This window comes from Spermophilus citellus (genome assembly GCF_964194105.1).
Source record: "Spermophilus citellus genome assembly, chromosome: 4".
Classification (NCBI taxonomy): Eukaryota; Metazoa; Chordata; class Mammalia; order Rodentia; family Sciuridae; genus Spermophilus; species Spermophilus citellus.
The window spans coordinates 155,693,144-155,715,001 of record NC_138185.1 but is presented as its reverse complement, the minus strand read 5'-3'; the positions used below and the strand labels follow the sequence as shown (position 1 = coordinate 155,715,001).

Sequence of the window (21,858 nt, the reverse complement as noted above, 5' to 3'; positions counted from 1 at the left end):
AAGAGGGCCTGCATTCTTCCTGGAATGTATCTTCCTTGCTTCACCCCAAAAGGTGTCTCATTTTTGAGACAGCCAGATTTCTCCCTGGAATTTGTATCTGCTTCCCTAAATAAATCCTAAATGAATCTGTGCCTCTACCCACAAGTTCTCAAACTAATTTCTTTGATGTTTGTCTTGGGTTCATGTGCCCCACCCTCAGGGAATTCCCTTGGACCATTTCCAGTGTCACAGCCTCCAACAATCCTAAAACTAAGAATACTATAGTATCTATAGCCTATAGAAGAGATTTGCCCAGTTGGGAAGAGGGTGCCTACATAATACTAATGTAATTTATAAATATATTGATTTATGACTTTCTTTCTCCTGTGACTATTAAAGTTCATGTAACCTTTTTCACAGTGAAACATATCATTTGGGTAACTTAAATCTGTTCCTAGGCCATGGTCACTGGTATTTAGCTCAGAATAAACTATTTCTATGTCCTTTAAAGCAGACTTGTAATTTTTCATCATAGGGTTTAGGCAGGTTCAAGGTTTGAATGTTTGTTTCTTTCCAAGGCAGAATCAGAATCACTGGAATTGGAGGCCCTTGAAGAAAAGTACTTGCCCTCAAAACACCTGTTAAAAAACAGACTATTATTTTTCTCTCATGTGTTTGTGATTATGTCAAGGTATATCTTGATGTTGTATCCTAACCAAAATAATTTTTAAATTTATTTTTTATTTGTATTTGGACACAATACCTTTATTTATTTATTTATTTATTTTTACGTTTTTATACCTTTATTTATTTATTTATTTTTACATGGTGCTGAAGATTGAACTCAGGGCCTCTCATGTGCTAGGCAAGTGGTCTACCACTGAGCCACAATCCCAGGCCCTAAATTAAAAAAAAAAAAAACTGTCTAAAAATACAATGAATCAAAGATGGTAATCCAAAATTTTTGGCGCTACCTTGAATAGAATGTAAGTTATGTAAGATTATCTTGATTGTAACAATAGAATGAATGATATTTCTGAAAAAAAAGTCAAGAAAAAAATGTGTAGAATTAAAATTAAAAAAACAAAAACAAAACCCAAACTCTTTCTTATTATCCATAAATCCTGTTGACTACTATACCAGCAGTAGTGTCACTAATTAAGACATTTGGGACTTTTGTCTTTGAACCTTCATTAGGTACACAAGCAAGCCGAACAGCATCAGCATCAATGGTAGTGGTCAGTTTGAGGGTAGCATCTAACACCTCAGCTGTCTGTGCCCCTGGGGCAGGCCAGGGCCACTCCTCTTTCCTGCCTATTCTCTGGGTGGAGCCAGAAGGTAAAAGCAAAAGGTCATTTAGGGCTCAGATTCTTTAGAGTTGAAGCATTGCTTGGGGACAGGGCAGTCTTCTGCTAGCAGAACTACACTGAAAGGCCATGAGCTGGAGTTTGCTGCTGGCACTGTGTGCACTGCTCCTGCTTCTGGTGAAGCTGCTGTGCTTTCTGTGTGCTGATGGAGACCTGACTCTGATGTGGTCAGAGTGGCTGGGGCGACGACCAGGTGAGGACCTTCCAAGGCCACCAACCCTGAGACTGGGCTAGTGAGCAGTGGAAGTCCATCCAGGTCTCCACTGGCTCCATATTCCTTCTGGGTGACTTCTGATTGCATGGAGCCTCTGAGTCTCAGGGTGGTTCCTTTCCCAGGAAACGTGGTGAGGGAAGTAAGAAGCAAGGGTAAGGAGGCAATCCACTCTTTGGTCCTCTCTCCTGGTCCAATAAGTCAATGATTTGCTTCCAGCCTAAGAAACCTCTCCAGGGTTGCCAAACTACAGAACACTGGAATTGGAGGATGCCCTCAGGACTCTTATTTCTCAGCTAGGATCCAAGGGATTCCAGTGCAGTGTCAGGGGAGGATACTTTCAGAAACTAGGAGCATCCCCCTGCATTGTAAGAACATCAGTCTCCTAGTAAAGAGTCTTTGTGTGTCTTCCTCAAGTCATTTATCCTCTATTTCTCGCTCTTATGTAGTTTTAGAATCAAATTTGAGGTAATGAAGTCTTCCACCTGCCTACTCAACCAGAAGAAAAGTGTAACACTACAAAGAGCTGAACTGGCATTGTGCCTGGGGAGAGAGAATTTTTGGCACACTACGGGGCATGCTGCCTACCTTTCTTTTGTCTCTTCCTTGCTTCCTATTTGATGATTCTCTAATTGTGTGTGTGTGTGTGTGTGTGTGTGTGTGTGTATTCATGAATACAGTGTGTACTAGATAGGCAGTGTGTTCAGCACTTTACAAGCATAACGTTTGACTTCACAAAACTGGCACAAAGTAGGTGTTACTCTTGTTTTCTATATAGAATAATTGATGTTCAGACAAATGAAACGATCTGCCCAAAGCTGGAGTTTCCCTGGACCAAGTTTCCTGTATGTAAATACCTGAAGCATGAGGTGAAGTTGGCTTGGAAGTAAAATAGTAGGTCAGAAGATAGACTTGGAACTGAAATAGCAGAGGATATACTTGGAAGTATATCAGAGGAAATAAAATAGTAAGTCAGAATAAGATGTTTTCTGAAAGGCTTAGGTGTGGAGGTAAAAATTGGTTCTTGGGCACTGGAAAAAATTCTGACCGTGCAGTGTTTTGTGCCTCTCCAAAGCTCAACCCTATCGGATGAAATCTTATTCTGTGATATTTAATTTCTCTAGTTTGATTTTCTTGAGTAAATGCATAGGGCGCTACTGCAGCTGGTCTGACTATGGTAAATAGATGGCTATGTTCGTGTTCTCTCTGTGAGTTGTTTGTTTTATGGCCTAGGAAAGGACTACACCTCCAGTCCATCTTTGTTTTATTTGTAGTTGGACACAATACCTTTATTTATTTAGGGAATCAGGAATCCCCATACAATGCAGTTTTATTAGCTGTAGGACTTTATCTTGATTTATGGCTTCATTTCAACAGGTGGAATATTCCTGCCCATTTATTGTCATTAACTGCCTTGTGGATGTTTGTGTTTGGTCTTTAATGTTTTGTGTTCATTTGGACTTGGAGAAAGAAATAAAATTAGTTTCTTTTTTATTACATAATTTTACAAGTCATTTAATTCACCAAACTATGTCTGAAAAGTTAAAATGTTGACAGTATCTGAATGAATACCCAGAAGCTAACAGTTACTTTCTCATATTAAATAAAAGTTAAAAGTTAAGGTCTCTAATACTAACGTTTAAGAAATTCAATTGTGGGCTGAGGATGTGGCTCAAGCGGTAGCGCGCTCACCTGGCATGCGTGCGGCCAGGGTTCCATCCTCAGCACCACATACCAACAAAGATGTTGTGTCCAACGAAAAACTAAAATAAATAAATAAATATTAAAAAAATTCAACTGTTTTACTCTTCCTTGAAAAAAGGTTTTAAAGGATTTTTTTTTAATATTTATTTTTCAGCAGACAACAACATCTTTGTTTGTATGTGGGGCTGAGGATCGAACCCTGCCGCACGCATGCCAGGCGAGCGCGCTACCACTTGAGCCTCATCCCCAGCCCCAAGGATTTTAAATATAATTACAATTATGTAGTTGTATGTTACAAATTTACATTTTAATAACAAGTTACCACTTAATAAAAGGATTTTTAACAGAAATAGTTAAAGTCCTAATAGTTTTAAATTTTTAATTTAAAAGTTTAACCATTCTTATTCTGCATTGACAAAAAGTAAGCTTATATGACTTCTTTTTTTAGTGCTCCTTTAATGTATAGAGTAAATGCAAAAATACATGCAGTATATAAAAATATTGAATATTCATGAAATTATGATGTCATTAGGGGACACTAGAGGGGGAAGTTATCTAAGAAGATTCTGGAGGGGTGGAAGAATAAAGAAAAAAAATTTTAAAAATATGGAAATCAACTCAGATACTCCAAAGAGCTAAGACCATAAAGATGAAGAGATCTCCTTGGCTATTATGTAGATAAAATTTTTTCATCTTAAAAATTAGACATCACACTCATCTAATATAAAATTTAAAACTATGAAAGGGTATCTAAAAATAAATAAACTTTGATCTACTCTTGTGCCCCATCCTTCCAATATGCTTCTCTGGAGGCGACCAATATTTTCTGCCTCTTTTGTGTCCTTCTAGAGAATTCGCTGCATTTCCAAGCATGTGAAGGTTAAAAGTAAAATTTTAAGGCAACAACATGGATACTGTTTGATCCAGGAAACTTTACAGCACAAATCCAGAGCATGAAAAGAGACAACAGCAGCACACACAAAGAGAACTCAGGTTTTAGCTGAGAGAAAACCTCAGTGTGAGTCAGCTGTGAAGTGGCTTTCAGCAAAGCTGAGGCGGGTCTGGGCTACAACTGCAGACATTTAGTGCCTAAAGAAACAACTATCAATGATGCCTCTGTGCTGGGCACTGGGGATGCATCAGGAACCTGACATAATCAGGTTATAGACCTAATCTTTTGCAAGACAAGGGAAGTAATGGAGTCAGCTCATCCTGCTCTGCATTGCCCTGACCCCACTGGAATCCTGCATCCTTCTGTAGCCAGCTCCCTTCAACAGGAGCATTGAACAAGCAATGGGAGCTTGTGCAGGGGGTTTGAGCAGAGCTCAGGACCTGGTGCTGAGGACACATGAGGAAAGCAGCAGAAGTTGAATATGTTTATTTAAGCCTTAGAGAAGCCAGAGATGGGAGCCCTCAGGGAGGATAGAACAGCTGTCTTCAAGCACATGAGGATGGCCATGTGGAAGAGGCTTGATTTACTCTTTCTGGTGCCAGAAGGCAGGCCTGCTGCCCACTGCTGCCAGTGGGTAGAAGTTAAAGCTGTATCCCGTCAGTGGAAGAAAGAGCCCTTGAATGATTAGACTTGTGTGAAAGTCCCAGATGACGAGCTTCCACAGCCTGGGAGGGAAGGAAGTGGAGACTAGTCGATGGTTTGAGGACAGATTTTCAAACTGGGTTTAGCATTGATTGTAAGTTTCTAAGAATCTACTTTCAGGAGCTCTTTATGGGTTGGTTGGGGGGTCTTCATATATGCCAGATTCTGTGAAATGTAAATGAAAGTTGGTGCTAAACAAAAAAAGTCTTCTTCAGGGTGGGAGGGTGATGTCAGACCTGAGTGTACTGAGGTGAACTTGAGCCTGGACACTTTGACTATTGGCTTTATGCAATAATTGCTTCTTGTGTAAAGATGAAGAAATCTTTTTAGCTCTAAGTCAGTTAGTAAACAATTCCAAAGAAACCATATTCCCCTTAGAGTCCAAGTATTGAAAATACTTGGAAAAATGAATAGTTAATAGCTAATAAAGGTTTGTCTGAATATACACCGGTCATTCCTGTGAAGTCTTTCTGGCTCAGTTGAGCCTTTCCACAAATGTACATCACCTAAAAGGAGAGATTTGTAGCCCAGACACAATGCTAGGGCTATTTCCACTCTAGGTTCAGATGTTTAAAGGAGACTCTTTTCCTAAAGACATGTATTTCTGGAATGTTTAAGAAACACATTGGTTTTATCCAAGTATGGTGGCACACAACTGTAATCCCCGTGGCTCAGGAGGCTGAGGCAGGAGGATGGTGAGTTCGAAGCCAGTCCCAGCAAAAGTGAGGTGCTCTGTGAGACCTTGTGTCCACATAAATTACAAAATAGGGCTGGGGATATTGCTCAGTGGTCAAGTGCCCCTGAGTTCAATTCCTGATCCCTAAAAGAAAAAGAAAGAAGGGAAAAGAAAGAAACATATTAGTTTTAAAATATTGACTATAACTTAGGGCTAGTGGTATAGTTCAGTGGAAGGGCTTACCTAGCATGGGTGAGGCCTGGGTTTAAACCCTAGCACAGCAAAGAAAATTGATCATATTTCAATTTGTGTACCATAAAGAAGAGTTGGAAATACCTAGGCTCATATCCCAGCTGCCAAGGTTCTTTGGTATTGATTAGTTATTCAGTTTTGGAGTCCTTTCTATGTTTCAGTCTCATTGTTAGGCACCAGGGCTTATAAAGAAACAAGATAGGGTCCCAACCTTGATGGAATTTATAATCTAGTTGGGATAAATTAATCTTTGTTAACCTCAGTTTTATTTTTCAAAACAGTGAGATAATAATACTATTTCATAAGGTTCTTGTGAGGGTTTTAATAAGGTAAAGTGAAGCACATAGATGTCATTAAAAATGTTAAGTAATTCAGACTAATAACTCTTTTGCCCTAGGCAGGAGACATTTAAAGAAATTATTGGGTGGGTAGACTCTATTTTCTGCTCTAAATTCCACCTGTTAAAAATTTTTGTGATAACTATAATTAACATTTATTTAGCACTGGTTACATGCAAGATGTTTCTGTGAGTGATTTACATATTTTATCTCATCTTTCTCAATATCAATAATCCTGTGAGAGAGTTAATTACTAACCACTTTTCTAGTTCTGGACAATTAGGGCACTAAACTCATGGGATATGCTCAGAGCTGTGTGGTGGAGCTGGAAGTTGAACCCTGGCAGTCACCAGAACTGGTACTTAACAAGACTGAATTTAAAAAGTGCTTAATTAAACAGTATACTAGGTTCTTGATTTCAAGTATCCTGATGTAAAATCAGAAATGTAAAATTAAGTAACAACTTTTTTGCTATTTTAAATCTATAATACATACTTCAATAAATAAAGCACAAAGGAAGTAAACCACAGTGACTCTACAGGTTCAGATAGACAGTGGCTAGCATCCCCTGTAGCACAAATAAACTATTCATCAGCTTACTACTGGACCATTTTCACAGTGTTTAATAGAATGTAACTGTGAAGAAAAAAACAATCTTGGGTGAACTACTAGATTCTGCTCAGATATTTCATTCTGTTTTTGCAAGGGAAGATTTCAAGTAAGACAAGACGTAGTAGAAATACAACAAAGTTTATTGGAATAGGAAAAGATAGTTTATTAGAAGAGAAAGAAGGTAAGAAGCATAAGAGAAAGGGGGCGGGGAGAGAGAGGCCTATGTAGTGGGTCATCTCTGAGAGGGGAATGACAACTCCCTTCTTGGTGTCCCAGCTTTAAGACGTATTATTGCATAGATCTCATTCATGTATCTAAGTGAATGCAACAAGTATGAAAACTTATAATTACAACAAGACTAAATAATATACCAAGGACCCAAAGACAACTATTTATGTTGGTGTGTGTGGATTGGTTTTGTCTGGAAATTGTTTTTAGAGATTTTATGGTAGTTTTAGACCAGGGAAATCTGTCCTTACATATCAAAGGAGGAGCCTTGGGTAGTAACTTCTCTCCCCTGAGAATAATACGCTGTTTGGGCTATTATCTTATGTCAGAAGAGTGCCAGGATGACTTTCTGTAAGTTGCTCCTTTGAAATACATATTGAGGGATAGTGCATAGGCTCAGGCTATGGAAATAACCCCTCACTTTCTATGTTCCCACCGCTCATGTTCACTGTTCTTTGTCACTATTACAAAAGGACATTAGCTGGCAGAAATCCAATATGATTGGCAAATGCAGAAAATATTACTTTAAACATGCAGGATGATTACATCTTATAGAACTGCACTTGGAATATTGGCATTGCTTATTAATAACATAATTTCAAAAAAATTGAAAGAACTGAACTGAAAACAGGCTGGAAACCTTAGGGATCACCTCATCTGAGCCCACCATGAATGTTGAAAGTGAGTCTGGGCAATGACTTTCTGTTCATTTAGCTTTACTATTATTTATCACACATGTGGATAATATAACCTTGGAATAAATTATGGAATTACAATGTTTACCTGAAAGTAAAGTTGGAAAAATTCACCAAGATACTGAAATGCATAAACTACTGTGTAGATAAGTTATTAATGTGATGTGTTTTCATGCCTTTGAAATATTAGATATCAAGAATTTTCTTAGAAAATTTAAATATTTAAGCTCCATGTTTATTAGGTCTTAATATTTTAGTGGTATTGTTTAAAGTTTATTTTTTTCCAGTCTTTGATATTGGGTATAATCCGTCACTTATTTTCTGCCTTCCAACCCTGTTCCTTCCTCAATAGAACAGGAGCTGACGGGACTGGTGGTGTGGGTGACTGGAGCATCCAGTGGGATTGGCGAGGAGCTGGCTTACCAGCTGTCTAAACTGGGAGTTTCTCTTGTGCTGTCAGCCAGAAGAGTTCATGAGCTGGAGAGGGTGAAAAGAAAATGCCTAGGTGAGTGAACCTAAAACAGCAGCTGTGCTTCCTAGACGTCAGGTAGACTGCAAACTCAAGTGCAGCCTGGGAATTGCAGAGATGGGCTTCTCCTGCCAGTGCACCCTGGCTCCAATGCTCCAAGTGCTGGACCCTGGCCCTTTTCTCCTGTCGCATCTTAGTTGGCTTCCCTTCATCTTTCCTGCCTCATTTTGTCAGCTTTCTACTCTTTTTTGCACTGACTCTTGACATTAGGAAGTAACTGTCTATTCTGTCCAGTGCTGGTGACTTTTTAGTGACAATGTGACTTATATTTTGTCTTCCAGAAAGAACAGTTTCTTTCTTTCTTTCTTTCTTTCTTTCTTTCTTTCTTTCTTTCTTTCTTTCTTTCTTTCTTTCTTTTTCTTTCTTTCTTTTTTTTTGTAATAACAGTTTGTTTCTTATCCATGACATTCATGTATGTAACCACTGAAAGTGGGCAGGATGGATCCTTACTCATTCTGCTAAAATATTAGATATTATTGCTACAAGGGAGCATGTAATATTCTATTGTGTGTGCATTTTATATATATATATATATATATAAAAGTTTCTTATCCATTCATCTACTGAAGGGCACCTAGGTTGGTTTTGAAGTTTAGCTATTGTGAATTGTGCTGAAATAAGCATTGATGTGGCTGTGTCCCTGTAGTATGCTCTATTTAAGTCCTTTGGGTATAGACTGAGGAATGGGATAGCTGGGTCAAATGGTAGTTCCATTCCCAGTTTTCCAAGCAATTTCCACACTGCTTTCCAGATTGACTATACGAATTTGCAGTCCCACCAGCAATGTATGAATGTGCCTTTTTCCCCACATCCTCTGATAAAGCCTAATTCCCTCTTAAGATTGAGAGCCATTTCATCACAAAGGCATGAAAAGTTAATTTCGGCTTTATTATAAATTACTGCGATTTCTAAACTTGCTTGGAATGGCTGCTCATGCCTTGAACTCATCCATGCCTGGCTTTCCTTGACTAGATAACAACCCTCTCTGAAACCTTAGCGGTGCCTCAACAATTCTGATGTTGGGATCTAAATTTACTCCCTAACTTGAAGTTTTGAACCATTTAGATCATTAACCTCCTATCTGCCTTTTTATTATGCTTATCAAAATCCTGTTATCTGTAAGTTTTCAAGACACCCTCCTTTTGCAACTTTTTGTGCTATAAAACCATGCTTCAAGAGAGTTGGGGTACTGTCCTCTAACCCAAGGATTTTGGGAGAGACAGTCCCAGCCAGTTGGAATTTCACCTTGCTTTAATTTGATTTAAAATTGGAGTTGGTGATCTTTGCGTCATGGTTTAACATAAGTCACCTGAGAAAGTAAAGTCTAGAATAATTAGTGAAGAACAAAAGACAATGTCAGAGTTAGTTCTAAAGGGATGGAGCACCTGATAGGTCCACTCCACACAGGAGCTAGTGCTAGACAATTAGAAAATGGCCCCTGTGGTTTATTTAAGGGGGCACATTAAAGGCAAGGATAAAGTTTGGGGAGGAATCTTGCTTTGTGATTTCTTGAAGTCAGCAGGCTAATTGGCATCTTGGCAGGTCACACCCATGTCAGAGGAGCTGTGCTTCTACAGCACGTCACCCCATCTCTGGTACTGCATGGGACCTTTGACAGAGCTGAATAAGGCTCACAATGTGTCTGGGCAGTCAGCCAGAGGAAATGTCTACTGGAAATTCCCAGACACCAAATTCTCCTATTCATTAGGCTTCCATGTTCAATGTGGTCCACACGCAGCACACAGATGGTTCTCGCCACCAGGTTAAACTGAGAGTAGCAAGGAGCATAGTGGATCTATGTCATGCTGTCCCCACTAATTTTTAAATGTCTCTATTTAGGCAATGGAAATTTAAAAGAAAAAGATATATTCGTTTTGCCCTTTGACCTGGCTAACAGAAGTTCCCATGAGGTGGCAACTAAAGCTGTTCTCCAGGAGTTTGGTAGGGTAAGTAGCAATTTATATTCACAAAGCATTAACAACATTGCTCTGTCTGGCTTTGAAATAACCAGAAAGGAAGGATATTTCCATCTATAGTGCTTTCATTGTAAGAACTTTAGGCACATGAGGTGAGATCAGGCCTATGAGTTGGGCCAGTTAATCATTGAGTCTATGTCTTTAGGTAATTAATAATTTTTACATCATATCAATTACTAATTGCTCCCTGTAGACAGAAAGAAGGTGCTATTATAATTTTTTGACATTTATTATTTTCTATAAAAATTTACATAAAATGGGAGTACCATAGTTGCATTGTGATTATTTTATTATGATTTTGTTATGTTTTTACTACTAAATTCTATAAATATAAAATTGTTTCATTGGTTTTTCAAGTTAATGACATAAGCAACCATGACAAGGAATTCTTTCAATCCATCCATAGGATAACCTTAAGCATCTCTTTTCTGGTTTTATTTTATTAGATTGATGTTCTGGTCAACAATGCTGGAAAAGCACACTCTTCTTTGATTGTGGATACCAAGATGGATTTCTTCAAGGAGCTAATTGAGCTTAACTACTTAGGAACAGTGTCCTTGACAAAATGTGTTCTACCTCACATGATTGAGAGGAAACAAGGAAAGATAGTTATTGTGAATAGCCTTGTGAGCTTTGTACCTATAGCAATAGCCAGTGGATATTGTGCCAGCAAGTATGCTCTTCGGGTAAGCCTGCTAAAACTCAACTTTGATAAAAACTGACCCAAATGAGGAATATGACTATCCATGGAACTAGGCAATAATGTGGGGAAACAGAAATAGGAGAACTTTGGTAAAAGATATCCCCAGTACATGATTAAAAAAAATAAAAATAAAAGACTTGAACCACAGGTGCTACAAACTGTCCAACAAGTATATATTGAACACTGATACTGTGCCATATACTGAAGCAGATCCTGGGAATATTAAAATGATTTTGCTCTTATAAAGCATATATAATCTAGTCAGCATGTCACCCTTCACCTTATCCCTATTTCTACCTCATCCTGGTGATAGACTGTGAGTCCTCTGTTCCATTCTTCTACACAGATTTCAGGATGTGCTTTTTTCTCCCATTACTGTGACTACTTTTCCTTTCCCTTTTTACTTGCTTTCATGAAAGTGAAAAAAGATACTGCCAGCTGGTTGCTTAGTCCTGGGCCTCATATCCCTACTGGGAAAAATCCAGATTCTGTCCACATGGGTTCTATTGAAAAAAGAAATCTTAACAAAGGCCAAGGCCAGGAAAAGAGCTTGATTTGAGTTTCCTAACTAATGAGGTGTAAGTGTGGATATAAAGAACATAGAAGGCAAATCGGAGGAGAATGATTAAACCAGACCCAGAATATAAAAGTAATACTGTTGAAGGTCAGTTTGAATCAAATGTTTCACTGTTGGAATAATAAAAGGCAATAGCTGCATGGTCACCTCACTCTCATGAGAACATGAGACTTTGGTTCATTACGACATTTGTCTTTTCATTAGAGATCAGAAATTTTCAGTGGGTGATGATATGGAATGCAGTACTTATGATTTTCTCCTGTTCAGCAATGGGCTGTCAATCATCTCTTACAGAGAAACTTGGGCAAACCTCAGGTGGGCAGATGTGGCCGGTGCCAGTAGTCTCATAAGATGTGCAGGATGCTCCCAGTAAATCACAGATAACTGTCTGGCCTGCCTCCAAGACTCTCTGTTAATTACTAGATTTGATCTTCTGATATGATGTGGTAGATTGAGACTCTGGTTAGTATTACCACTAGTTGAACACTACTTTCTTTGTGAAGAGCTCAATTTCTTCTAAGATTTCCAGCAGGTCATGAAGTGAACATGTTTCACTGAAAAGTTTACATGTTACAGTAGATGGTATTTCCAACAAGAGGTTTGTACCATCTTAAGAGACATGTCTCAGTGTTTGATGAGTGGCTCGCTTGATGTCTTTTCTGCTTTTACTATTGAGAGGCAGAATTTAAAGGTTTGAGAGCTCTTCATTCATTTACAAAGCATTCATTTCTCACAGGCCCTGTGTCAGTCTCAGATGGCAGGAACCCTCTGAATGCTCACGAGGCCCAGGATTAATCATGCATCTCATAGTTTGTTAGGGGTTAGCATTTAAGAACTGGTAACTGAATAATGATATTGGATCATATGTGAGTGTACCATGGTTAACAATAGTTAATCTGGCTTTATAACAATGTAGTCTTTGAAAACTCCTAATTTATCAACAGAGATGAAGAGAAACAGATTTCTGTTGATTCCCTGTTGGTTTAGAAATGACCAGTTTGTTTCTACAAATGTCATTCAGTAGATGATCATATTACAATTTTAAGTGGCTAGGTACATGTTTGCTGAAACTAAATCATCCTGTTAAGGTAGTAATATCAATTGGAAGATTGGATTCTTTCTCCATGATGAATTTCTGTGCAGCATTGATCCCTCTGTACTCCCTATTGCCCCAAACACTGGTACTTTAGATGACTCTAGGGAATACAGAGAAAGCTCACTCTGGTGATTTCTGGAGAACATACACTTGTTTTGGAGGAGGGAGATGAGGATTGCTATGTGGAGGGTGTATCAGAACCTACTGGGTTAGTTTCTTGCTAAATATAAAAACCATTGATGGCAAGAGCCACTGTTACAGGGTAGCAAACTGCTAATACCTAGCAAAAATTGAGAATGTCTTTGCTGGATCAACCCTGGACTCACAGTGAAAAATGCCTAACAAGTTTGCATGATTACACTACTTGTCCTTTACTCAGGCATTTCAAAGCATATTTTGAGAAATCATGAGATATAAGATTATAATTAATATTATTTGCTTTTTGATTATCTTGTCATTTTTTTTTCTTTTTTTCTTTTTCCCTTTGTGTCTATTAGGGTTTCATACATAGCCTCCAAATTGAACTTACCAAACATCCAGGCATAATAGTTTCTAACATTTGTCCAGGACCTGTCCATTCAAATATTAAAAAGAATGCGCTAACTGAAGAAGTCACAAAGGTAAAAATTTCTAGTAGTTTAATAATTTTAATGATTTACTAGTTATATGCTGGTGTTATATTATTATTCTTTAGTATTTTTATGTCAGAAACATTTTTCTTTGGTGGTGCCTGGGATTAGAACCCAGGGCCTTGAGACTCTGGTTAGTATAGTTGGTAGATGCAAGACAAGCATTCTACCAACTGAGCTGTATCCCCAGCTCATCAGAAACTTTTTTATGGCCCCAAACTTAACTGGCATGATGAAAATTGTTAGTTAGCTGGAATTGTTAAAGATAGCATTGGTATCAGTTTCAATAAGGCTAATGAAATCGCTAAGATAATATTCATAAGTAGGCTGCCATTGTTTGTTTGCTATTATGTAATAGGATTTTTAAAAACCTATTTAGAAACACCATTTATCTTCTTTAATTTCATCTGCATGACATCAATTTTTTTCCACATTAGTTGTACATAATTTTGGGATTTGTTACCCGTTCATACATGCACACAATATAATAATGTAATTTGACTAGTATTAATCCCTAGCATTTCCCCTCATGGTCTAAATTTTTATGTGATTTCATTTGATATATATATATATATATATATATCTCACAATAAGTTTATTTTTATTACTAAGGTGATAATTATATCATCCCTCTAAGATTAAGTAATTTTAATTAAAAGAGAAGAAACTTATCTTTTAGCCAGCCCATATACTCTTATCTGATAAAACATATGATTCCTATTAATATTTTTGAAATATTACAAAAATAGGACAGGATGTGGCTCAGTGAATGAGTTAGCATGCAAAAGACCACAAGTTTGATGCCCAGCATCAAATAAAACTTAAATATGAAATATTGCAAAAGTTTAAAACTACTATTAGAGTCTATGGGGACTTCTAAGGGAAATGAGACCTCACTAAAGGATAAACACAAACTTGTTGTTCTCTTGTTTTTTCTAACTTAAATATTTTATGAAATAGCTTGGGAAACTATCCAGCATTCACTTAATTTTAATTTTTTTCTTAGACTGTCGACCATAATAAGATTCAGGATCGCCAAATGGCTACTAGTCGTTGTGTAAGGCTGATGTTAGTTGCCATGGCTAACAATTTGAAAGAAGTTTGGATTGGAGAACAACCTTACTTGTTGGTGCCATATTTGTGGCAATATATGCCAACGTTGGCCTGGTGGATAATCCACAAGTTCTGGGAGAAAAGGATTGATCTCTTTAAGAGTGGTGTGGTAAGAGCAACTTAAATATTTCTTAATAATATGTACCTAATTTATAGGAAAGTATGAAATCCTACAGTGAATAAAACTTTCTTGCTACCTTTCCACCCCTTTCATGATATTAACATGAAGTGTATAAAGAAGTACTTGAATTGGAGACTATGGCATTAAGTGAAGTAAGCCAATTCCCCAAACCCCAAGGCCAAATGTTCTCTTTGATAGGCGGATGCTGACTCACAATAGGGGTGGGCGTGTTCACAAGATTGGACAAGGCGGGGTGGGGCATGGAGGGGAGGGGAAATGGGAATGGGAGATAGTAGAATGAATCAGACATAACTTTCCCTTGTTTATGTATGAATACACGACCAGTAGCTCCACATACTCCTTAAATATATGATACATCAAAATACATTTTACATTCATATATAACTAAAAAGAACAAATAAAAAAAATTTAAAAAGTATTCCATCCCCAAACATATCTGAATGTTTACTGTAAATTTTGGCTAGTCTTAGATAAATGACTTTTGTACCATTTGGTAAAATCAAACCAAAGTTTGCCATTTTTTCTTCTACACTTACTGTTTGATCAATATATGTGTCCAAGTGCTTTTTCCCCACTGACTTTCCCCAGCAAGTCCTACCCATTCTACCAGTTTCTCAGGTCAGGGGTCACCTTCTTCTTTTTTAAAAAATATTTTTTTTTAGTTGTAGTTGGACACAATACCTTTTATTTATTTATTTTTATGAGATGCTGAGGATCGAACCCAGGGCCTTGCATGTGTTAGGTAAGTGCTCTACCATTGAGCCACAATCCCAGCCCAGGGGTCACCTTCTTGAAGTGATCCCTTGCCCTTCCCTCCCACCTCTCTTCAGGACTAGGTGTACCCCAGGCCCTATGTTCTCTTCTGTCAAAGCACTGATTGCACTAGACAGGTCCATGCACACTATGTTGGACATGCTCCTTTTACCTAGTTACTGGAGTACTCTGCACATCTAACATGTGCCTATGGCCACATCGTTGGAAAAAGCTGATTACTCTCTTTAGACCTCTTTGCTATAGCAATTTGTGGAGTGATTCATTAACTGATTGATACAATTGTGACCATCAGAAGAGTTTAATGTATCATTTGAACAGCAAATGTAAGGAGTCAATCTCAAAATTAAAGATTATAATTGTGCAAAGAAAGGTAAATGTTTTAGATGTATTTTATTGTTTGTTATTTCTTTTTGATATTTTGTTATTACCTTGATTTAGAACTCAGTGAATACAGATTGACATAAAAAAGCAGAATTATCAAGTAGGATCATACTCCATATGTCACTATATAATCTGCCACTATTTCAAGCAATCCACTGAAACACCTAATCCACTTGTTACACATTTAATTTGTTCCAACGTTTTGCAGGCCATAAAAATGAATTACTGGGGAAAACACCAAAATTTGACAAAATGCTTAGGGATTGTTATAAAATAGTTTCATAATGCACAAAAATTCTAGAGTTTAAAAAGTCATTAAAGGAGTTTTTCACTGTCTACTGCTTTGTAACAGGGTACAATTTGATCAGGGCCAAATAACTTAAAACTGTTTTGGCAGTGCTGGGGCTCAGTAGTACAGGATGGTTCCCTGGTAGAGCTTGATCAAAATTATACCTGAGATTTCAATTTGGAGCACAGCTGATCTAACAACATTGAGCCCAGCTATAGATAAGAGTTGGGAGGGAAAGGCCACCTTTCCAGAGAGGAAGCATAACATCCTGTCTAGAGCACAGAGCCTAGTGCTGGACTACCTGGATTCAAATCCCAGCTCTACCCATCCTTGACCCTTGACCTCAGCAAGTCACTTCTCCATAGCTCAATCTCTCCATATGGGCAATGGAGATTAGTGATTAGTACCTAGTCACAATATTGTTATGGAGATTAAACAAGTTATTATACAGAACACTCTCAAATATAGTCTGGATTGTTATAAATGTTAGCTGTTGTGATTTTCTATTCTTTTCAATTCTGATTTTTTACCATAAGATATTCCTCTCTAAGTATCAATGAATTTTTAAAATTATAACTGAAAAGTTAAAATTTTACTTATGGAAAATGTATAATGTGATGATTTGATATATGTATATATTGTAAAATAACTACCACAATTACGCTAACACATCTATCTCCTCCCATAGTTTTTATTCAGCATAATGAGAACAATTAAGACCTACTTTTTTTTTTTTATCACATTTCACATATATTACAGGTGCAGTGGCACACACTTGTTATCCCAGCAAATTGGGAGGCTGATACAGGAGGATCATAAGTTCAAGGCCAGCTTGGGCTACTTAGAGAGATCCTCTCTTGAAATAAAAATAAAAAGGTCTGCGGATGTAGGTCAGTGGTAAAGTGTCTTTTGGTTCAATCCCCAGCACAAAACAAACAAACAAACAAACAAACAGACAAACAAACAAATAAAATATACAGTACAGTATTGTTAACTGTAGTTGCTATGCTGTATATCAGGTTAAAATTTTCAAGTTATACAAGTTATTCTCTTTTAAGTGAGAGTTTGCATACTTTGATCACTATCTTCCTGTTACCTTCATCTTGCAGTCCCTGATGATCTCAGTTTTAATCCCCTGTCCTCACCACCCTGCCTTCAATTGTGACTTTTTTCATACCAAATATACATGAGATTATACAGTGTTTTTTTTTGTATCTTGATTAATTCACTTAACATAATGTCCTCTACTTCATCTTTGTTGTCAGAAATGAGAGGATTTACTTTTTAATGACTGAAAAAAATTCCATTGTATATGTATGTATGCATATTGTGTATACATATTGTATATGTATATAGGTACACATACATGTGTATATATGTATAAGTATATGAACATATACTCCAAAAATGAAAGTCCACAACTGGGGGGTGACTGTATCTGTTTGGTTCACTCACTATAGGCTGAACATATAAGGCTATCCAGTCATGGACTTTCAGTGAGATAAAAACTGTGAGCTAAAAAACTAATTTTTCTTTCTATTGTAACTAGCTTCAGTTATTTTCTTATAACATGAGAAAGTGGACTAATACATACTGAGAAGTGGAATTTTTGAAATCTATTTTTATTTTTTGAGGAATCCTTACTCTGTTTTTCATAATCCCTGTGCCACCTTACATTATTAATGTTTTCAATAATAGGGCATAGGAAGAATATATTATAGAAGTGAATTTTTGTTTACAGAATAGCGAGCTTCAAAATATAAATATCACTCTATAAATCCAGCATCTGATCACATCTAGTCTTTTCTAAAAGATAGATTTTTGTTTCTTTATCCATCTTGACTATACTGCTTATCACAGGGTCTTATTCATTAATCATTTTTTTTTTCAAAATGGAAAACTGGACATTCTCTCATTTCCCAACATCATTTCCTGGACAAAAGACCTCATTCTTTACCCCAAACCACAGAACAAAACTACACTGAATTTGTGTTATCATAATCATTATTTTTTTTTGTTCTTAGTGCAAATTTGTGGAAGAGATAGATGTATGTAAGTCACATCTTAAGAATGATCAAGTTGCCTTGTTTAATTCTTTAAACAATATATTAAAAGTTCATAAATAATTTTAGAGTTATCTCTGAAACATTTTTATTCTGAATACTCTGTCCTATTCTTTGTATTTATTAGGGCAAGTAAGTGTAGGTATGATATGCCAATCTAGAAAAGTATTATTAAGATAATTTGGTTTTAAGAAATGGCAAGAGCACATATTAGCCAATGGCATTTATGCTAGGTAGAGGAACTAATGATGCTAAGCATATTAGAGAGATTTATATGTAGATATGAAATTTTGGCTATGACTTTAAATTCAAATTAAAGCACTTGCCCAAGGCTTCTAAAGATTCTTTTAAAAATTTTTATGAATTCTTTTTAGTTAAATATAGCATTAGAATTCATTTCGATATAAGTATAGATTAATTTGCTCTAATTCTGTCCCTAGTACTCCCTTTTTGCTCCCCTCATCCATCCCCCTGTTCCCTTCCCTGTATTGATCTTTCTGCTATTTACTTATAGTTTTAAATAGTATCTTGTGGATATACATAATTGTGAGATTCACTGTGCTATATTCATATGTGTATATATGAAAGTTAGGTCAGATTCATTCCATGTTCTTCCCTTATCTGGTTGCTCCTCCATCTTCCTCTACTCCACTGATCTTTCTTCTATCTTTTCTCCTTATTTTGAACTAGATTCTGTATATCAAAGAAACATTTGACCTTTGATTTTATTGGTCTGACTTATTTCACCATAGTCTCCAGTTCCATCCATTTACCAGCAAATGCCATATTTCATGCATATTTATGCCTGAATAATACTCAATTGTGTAAAACACCGAATTTCTCTTCTCTATCCATTCAACTGTTGACAGGCACTTAGCTTGGTTCCACAGCTTGGCTATTGTAAATTGTGCTTCTACAAACATTGATGTGACTGCATCCCTGTATTATGCTGATTTTAGATCTTTTGGATACCTGCAAAGAGAAGAACTAATTGTCAAAACTGGGACAAATGCTGGGTGGTAGCTCAGTGGCAGAATATTTGCCTAGTACACAAAAGGTCCCAGACTCCAACTCAGGAGTAGAAAACATACACACTCAATAGAAAACATACACACCTCCACACACAAATGCACACAAAACACATACATTCACACACACAAAACCCCGGAAGAGGGACTGATTCAACTGATCATATTATTGTCATTTTTTTGCAGGATGTCTCGAAGAAAAAAATATAAATGAAAGGAGTTCTTGCAGTTTGAAGGATAGTAGAAAGCAAAGTGGAATACATAGAAACAGCATTTTATGCTAAGAATAAAAATTGAAGGCTAAATGTTGATTTCACTTTTTGATGCAACTTTTCTTTCATCATACAATGAATAAAAAATAAAAGACTTCCATGAATCTTGCAAAATAGTACTAACACACAATACATTCTTGAATAAAAGAACCTCTAAAAATACTTACGCATATATGCTTAAAATCTGGGTTATCAGAAATCTAACCAAAGAATTATAGTAATTTAATTAATATAATTTAACAAATATCTTAGTCCATATGTGCTTCTGTAATGAATACATAATTTGTAAACAATAAAACTTGTTTCTCATAGTTCTGGAGGCTGGGAAGTCTAGGATCAAGTTACTAGCAGAATTGTTGTCTGGAAAGGGCTGATGTCCATCCAAGATGGTGCCTAGTTACTATGTCCTGCAGAGGGGACATAGAAGTGTGGGAAAGGCCAGAGAAGCAGGTACCTTCATCAAGGCTTTTTATGTGGGCACCTATTCACTGTCATGACTCTGTCATCTAAAAGCCATGTTCTTACTACTATGGCATTGGCGATTAACTTTCAACACGAATGCTGGGTGAAACAAAAACATCCAAAGCATAGCAATAATTGTAAGGACTAATTCACATGAAGCAAAGTGCTGGGTAATGGGCAGATATAAAGAAGCATTTTGAATGATTCTACCTCCAAAATTCTTTACCTCTTTTAGTAGTGTGGACAGGTACAAATGACTTATTTGAAGAAGTAAACAGGACTCAGAGCAGCCATGATTCATTAAACACCTGTAATATGCTGTTTGCTATAGTGGGATGCTCAGTATTAGTTAACTCATTTATTCCTCATAACAACCACTAAGGTAGATGGTATTATTTACCTTTATAGACAAGATGCACAAAGGAACTAGTTGTAACTTTCCAAGGTTACAAAGGTAGGAAAGGCTGAGATCAAGATTAGATTAAGCTCAAGAAGACTTCATTGGCCACTCCTTACTACTATTAGAATCAATTTTACTTTTAATCTTTAGATCCTTGCAGCAGAAAACATGCATAGGCCATAGTAGCAATCAACAGGAGTAATGGAAGAAATACTTGGTCCTTTTTTTTTTTTAACCAGCAGTTCAAATTTGAGCTTGAGCCAAAATAATATACATAGAATAACTCTAGAATAGTTGTTGGGCACAGTGGTGGTCAACTCAGTGCTATCCTTGTGAAAGGGGGAAGGTGAGATGTGGAAGAGTACACTATGAGAAACAGCAGGTAGAAACAGTGGAATAAATGCAAACACATAAACTCTAGCATGAACTGTTCATGTGCACTGGAATACATGTTCACGGAACCCTCTGCTCATTTTGCATGAAAGTGTGAAACAGATACCCACAAGAAGAATTATAAAGGTATGATGAAAGTTGCTTAGGATGGAAGGCTAATATGGATTCCCTATGGAAATAGAATATAATGAGCAAGAGAGAGGTCTTGCATAACCAGTGATGAAAATGAGTTTATGATTTATTGAGTACACCACACTTAGTGGTAATACAGAATTTCAGAATGCAACAAAATGTATTTGTCATGTGGCATGATACATTGAGAGGACGATGTGGAAGCCCTTCATGGGAAAGGCATGAGTTTCTTTCAAAGCTTATCCTTGAAAGAAGGGAAGCAAGACAGCTGAAGAGAAGCTTCAGATAGCATCGGTTTTGTTTTATGCATCCTCGAATCCCAGTGTGTACCTGGCATCATGTCTGCTGCTGGTTAGGGTTTTTTTGAGAGCTTGTAAGGTAAACATTCCTTGCCTTCAGTATGTCATGAATGACAACAAAGATTGAGTGGGATGCAGCTGAAAGGAAAAGTAATGTGATTGATTTATTCAACATTTCCAACCAAAGCAGCATAGAAGAGGCACATATAAGTTAAAGTATATTTGAAAGTTCATTTGTGTAGTATTTTTCTATGGCGTGAAATAATAATAATAATAATAATAATAATAATAATGTGATGATTATACAACTATACAATAATAGTATAAGCATAATAACTAGAAAAATGCCTTTGAAAAATACTAAGCATACCCTCTTTCTTCCTTAGGCTCTTTAATCAGTGGACCAAAATAGAATAGGCAGCTTTTTCTCAAAGTCATTTTAGAGGAAGAAAAGTTTATTCTGAAAACTCATGTTTTCAGAGGTTCTATTCATGATTGACTGACATCATTACTGTGGGCCCAAGTGAGACAGAGCATTATGGCAGAGAGTTGTGCTGGAGGAAAGCTGCTCACAGATTGGCAGCCAGGAAGCATAGAGAGGGTAGGATGAGCCAGGGACAAATTACATGATTCCCAAAGAACTGCCCTGTGACCCACTTCATCCAGCCACACCCTTCCTTCCTTACAGTTACCACCCAGTAATCCACTCAAATTATTAATATAAATGGATCAAACCACTGATTGAGTTACGGTTCTCATAATCTAATCATAACGTCCCTGAATTAACTCAGGAGGTTTTCAGGGACAACTCATATCCGAATCATTATATGTGTGTATCTGGGGACTAGAGTAAAGGAGACCCTTGCAGAAGGGGAGCACAGCTGACTCTTTCTGCAATCAGGGGAAAAGAATTTAAACAGTCCAATATCAATATTTTTCAATAT

General features: G+C 36.9%; 1 protein-coding gene across 1 annotated transcript; it reads left to right on the top strand.

The window, feature by feature from the left end:
- Window positions 1-1,415: 1,415 nt before the first annotated feature.
- LOC308648256 (dehydrogenase/reductase SDR family member 7-like) lies at window positions 1,416-15,410 on the top strand (the record flags this gene model as incomplete). Its single annotated transcript, XM_081292910.1, has 7 exons — window positions 1,416-1,539; window positions 8,009-8,161; window positions 10,025-10,131; window positions 10,608-10,847; window positions 13,035-13,157; window positions 14,173-14,388; window positions 15,351-15,410. 7 exons carry the CDS (start codon window positions 1,416-1,418, stop codon window positions 15,408-15,410), a joined length of 1,023 nt encoding a protein of 340 aa, XP_081149036.1.
- Window positions 15,411-21,858: the final 6,448 nt, after the last annotated feature.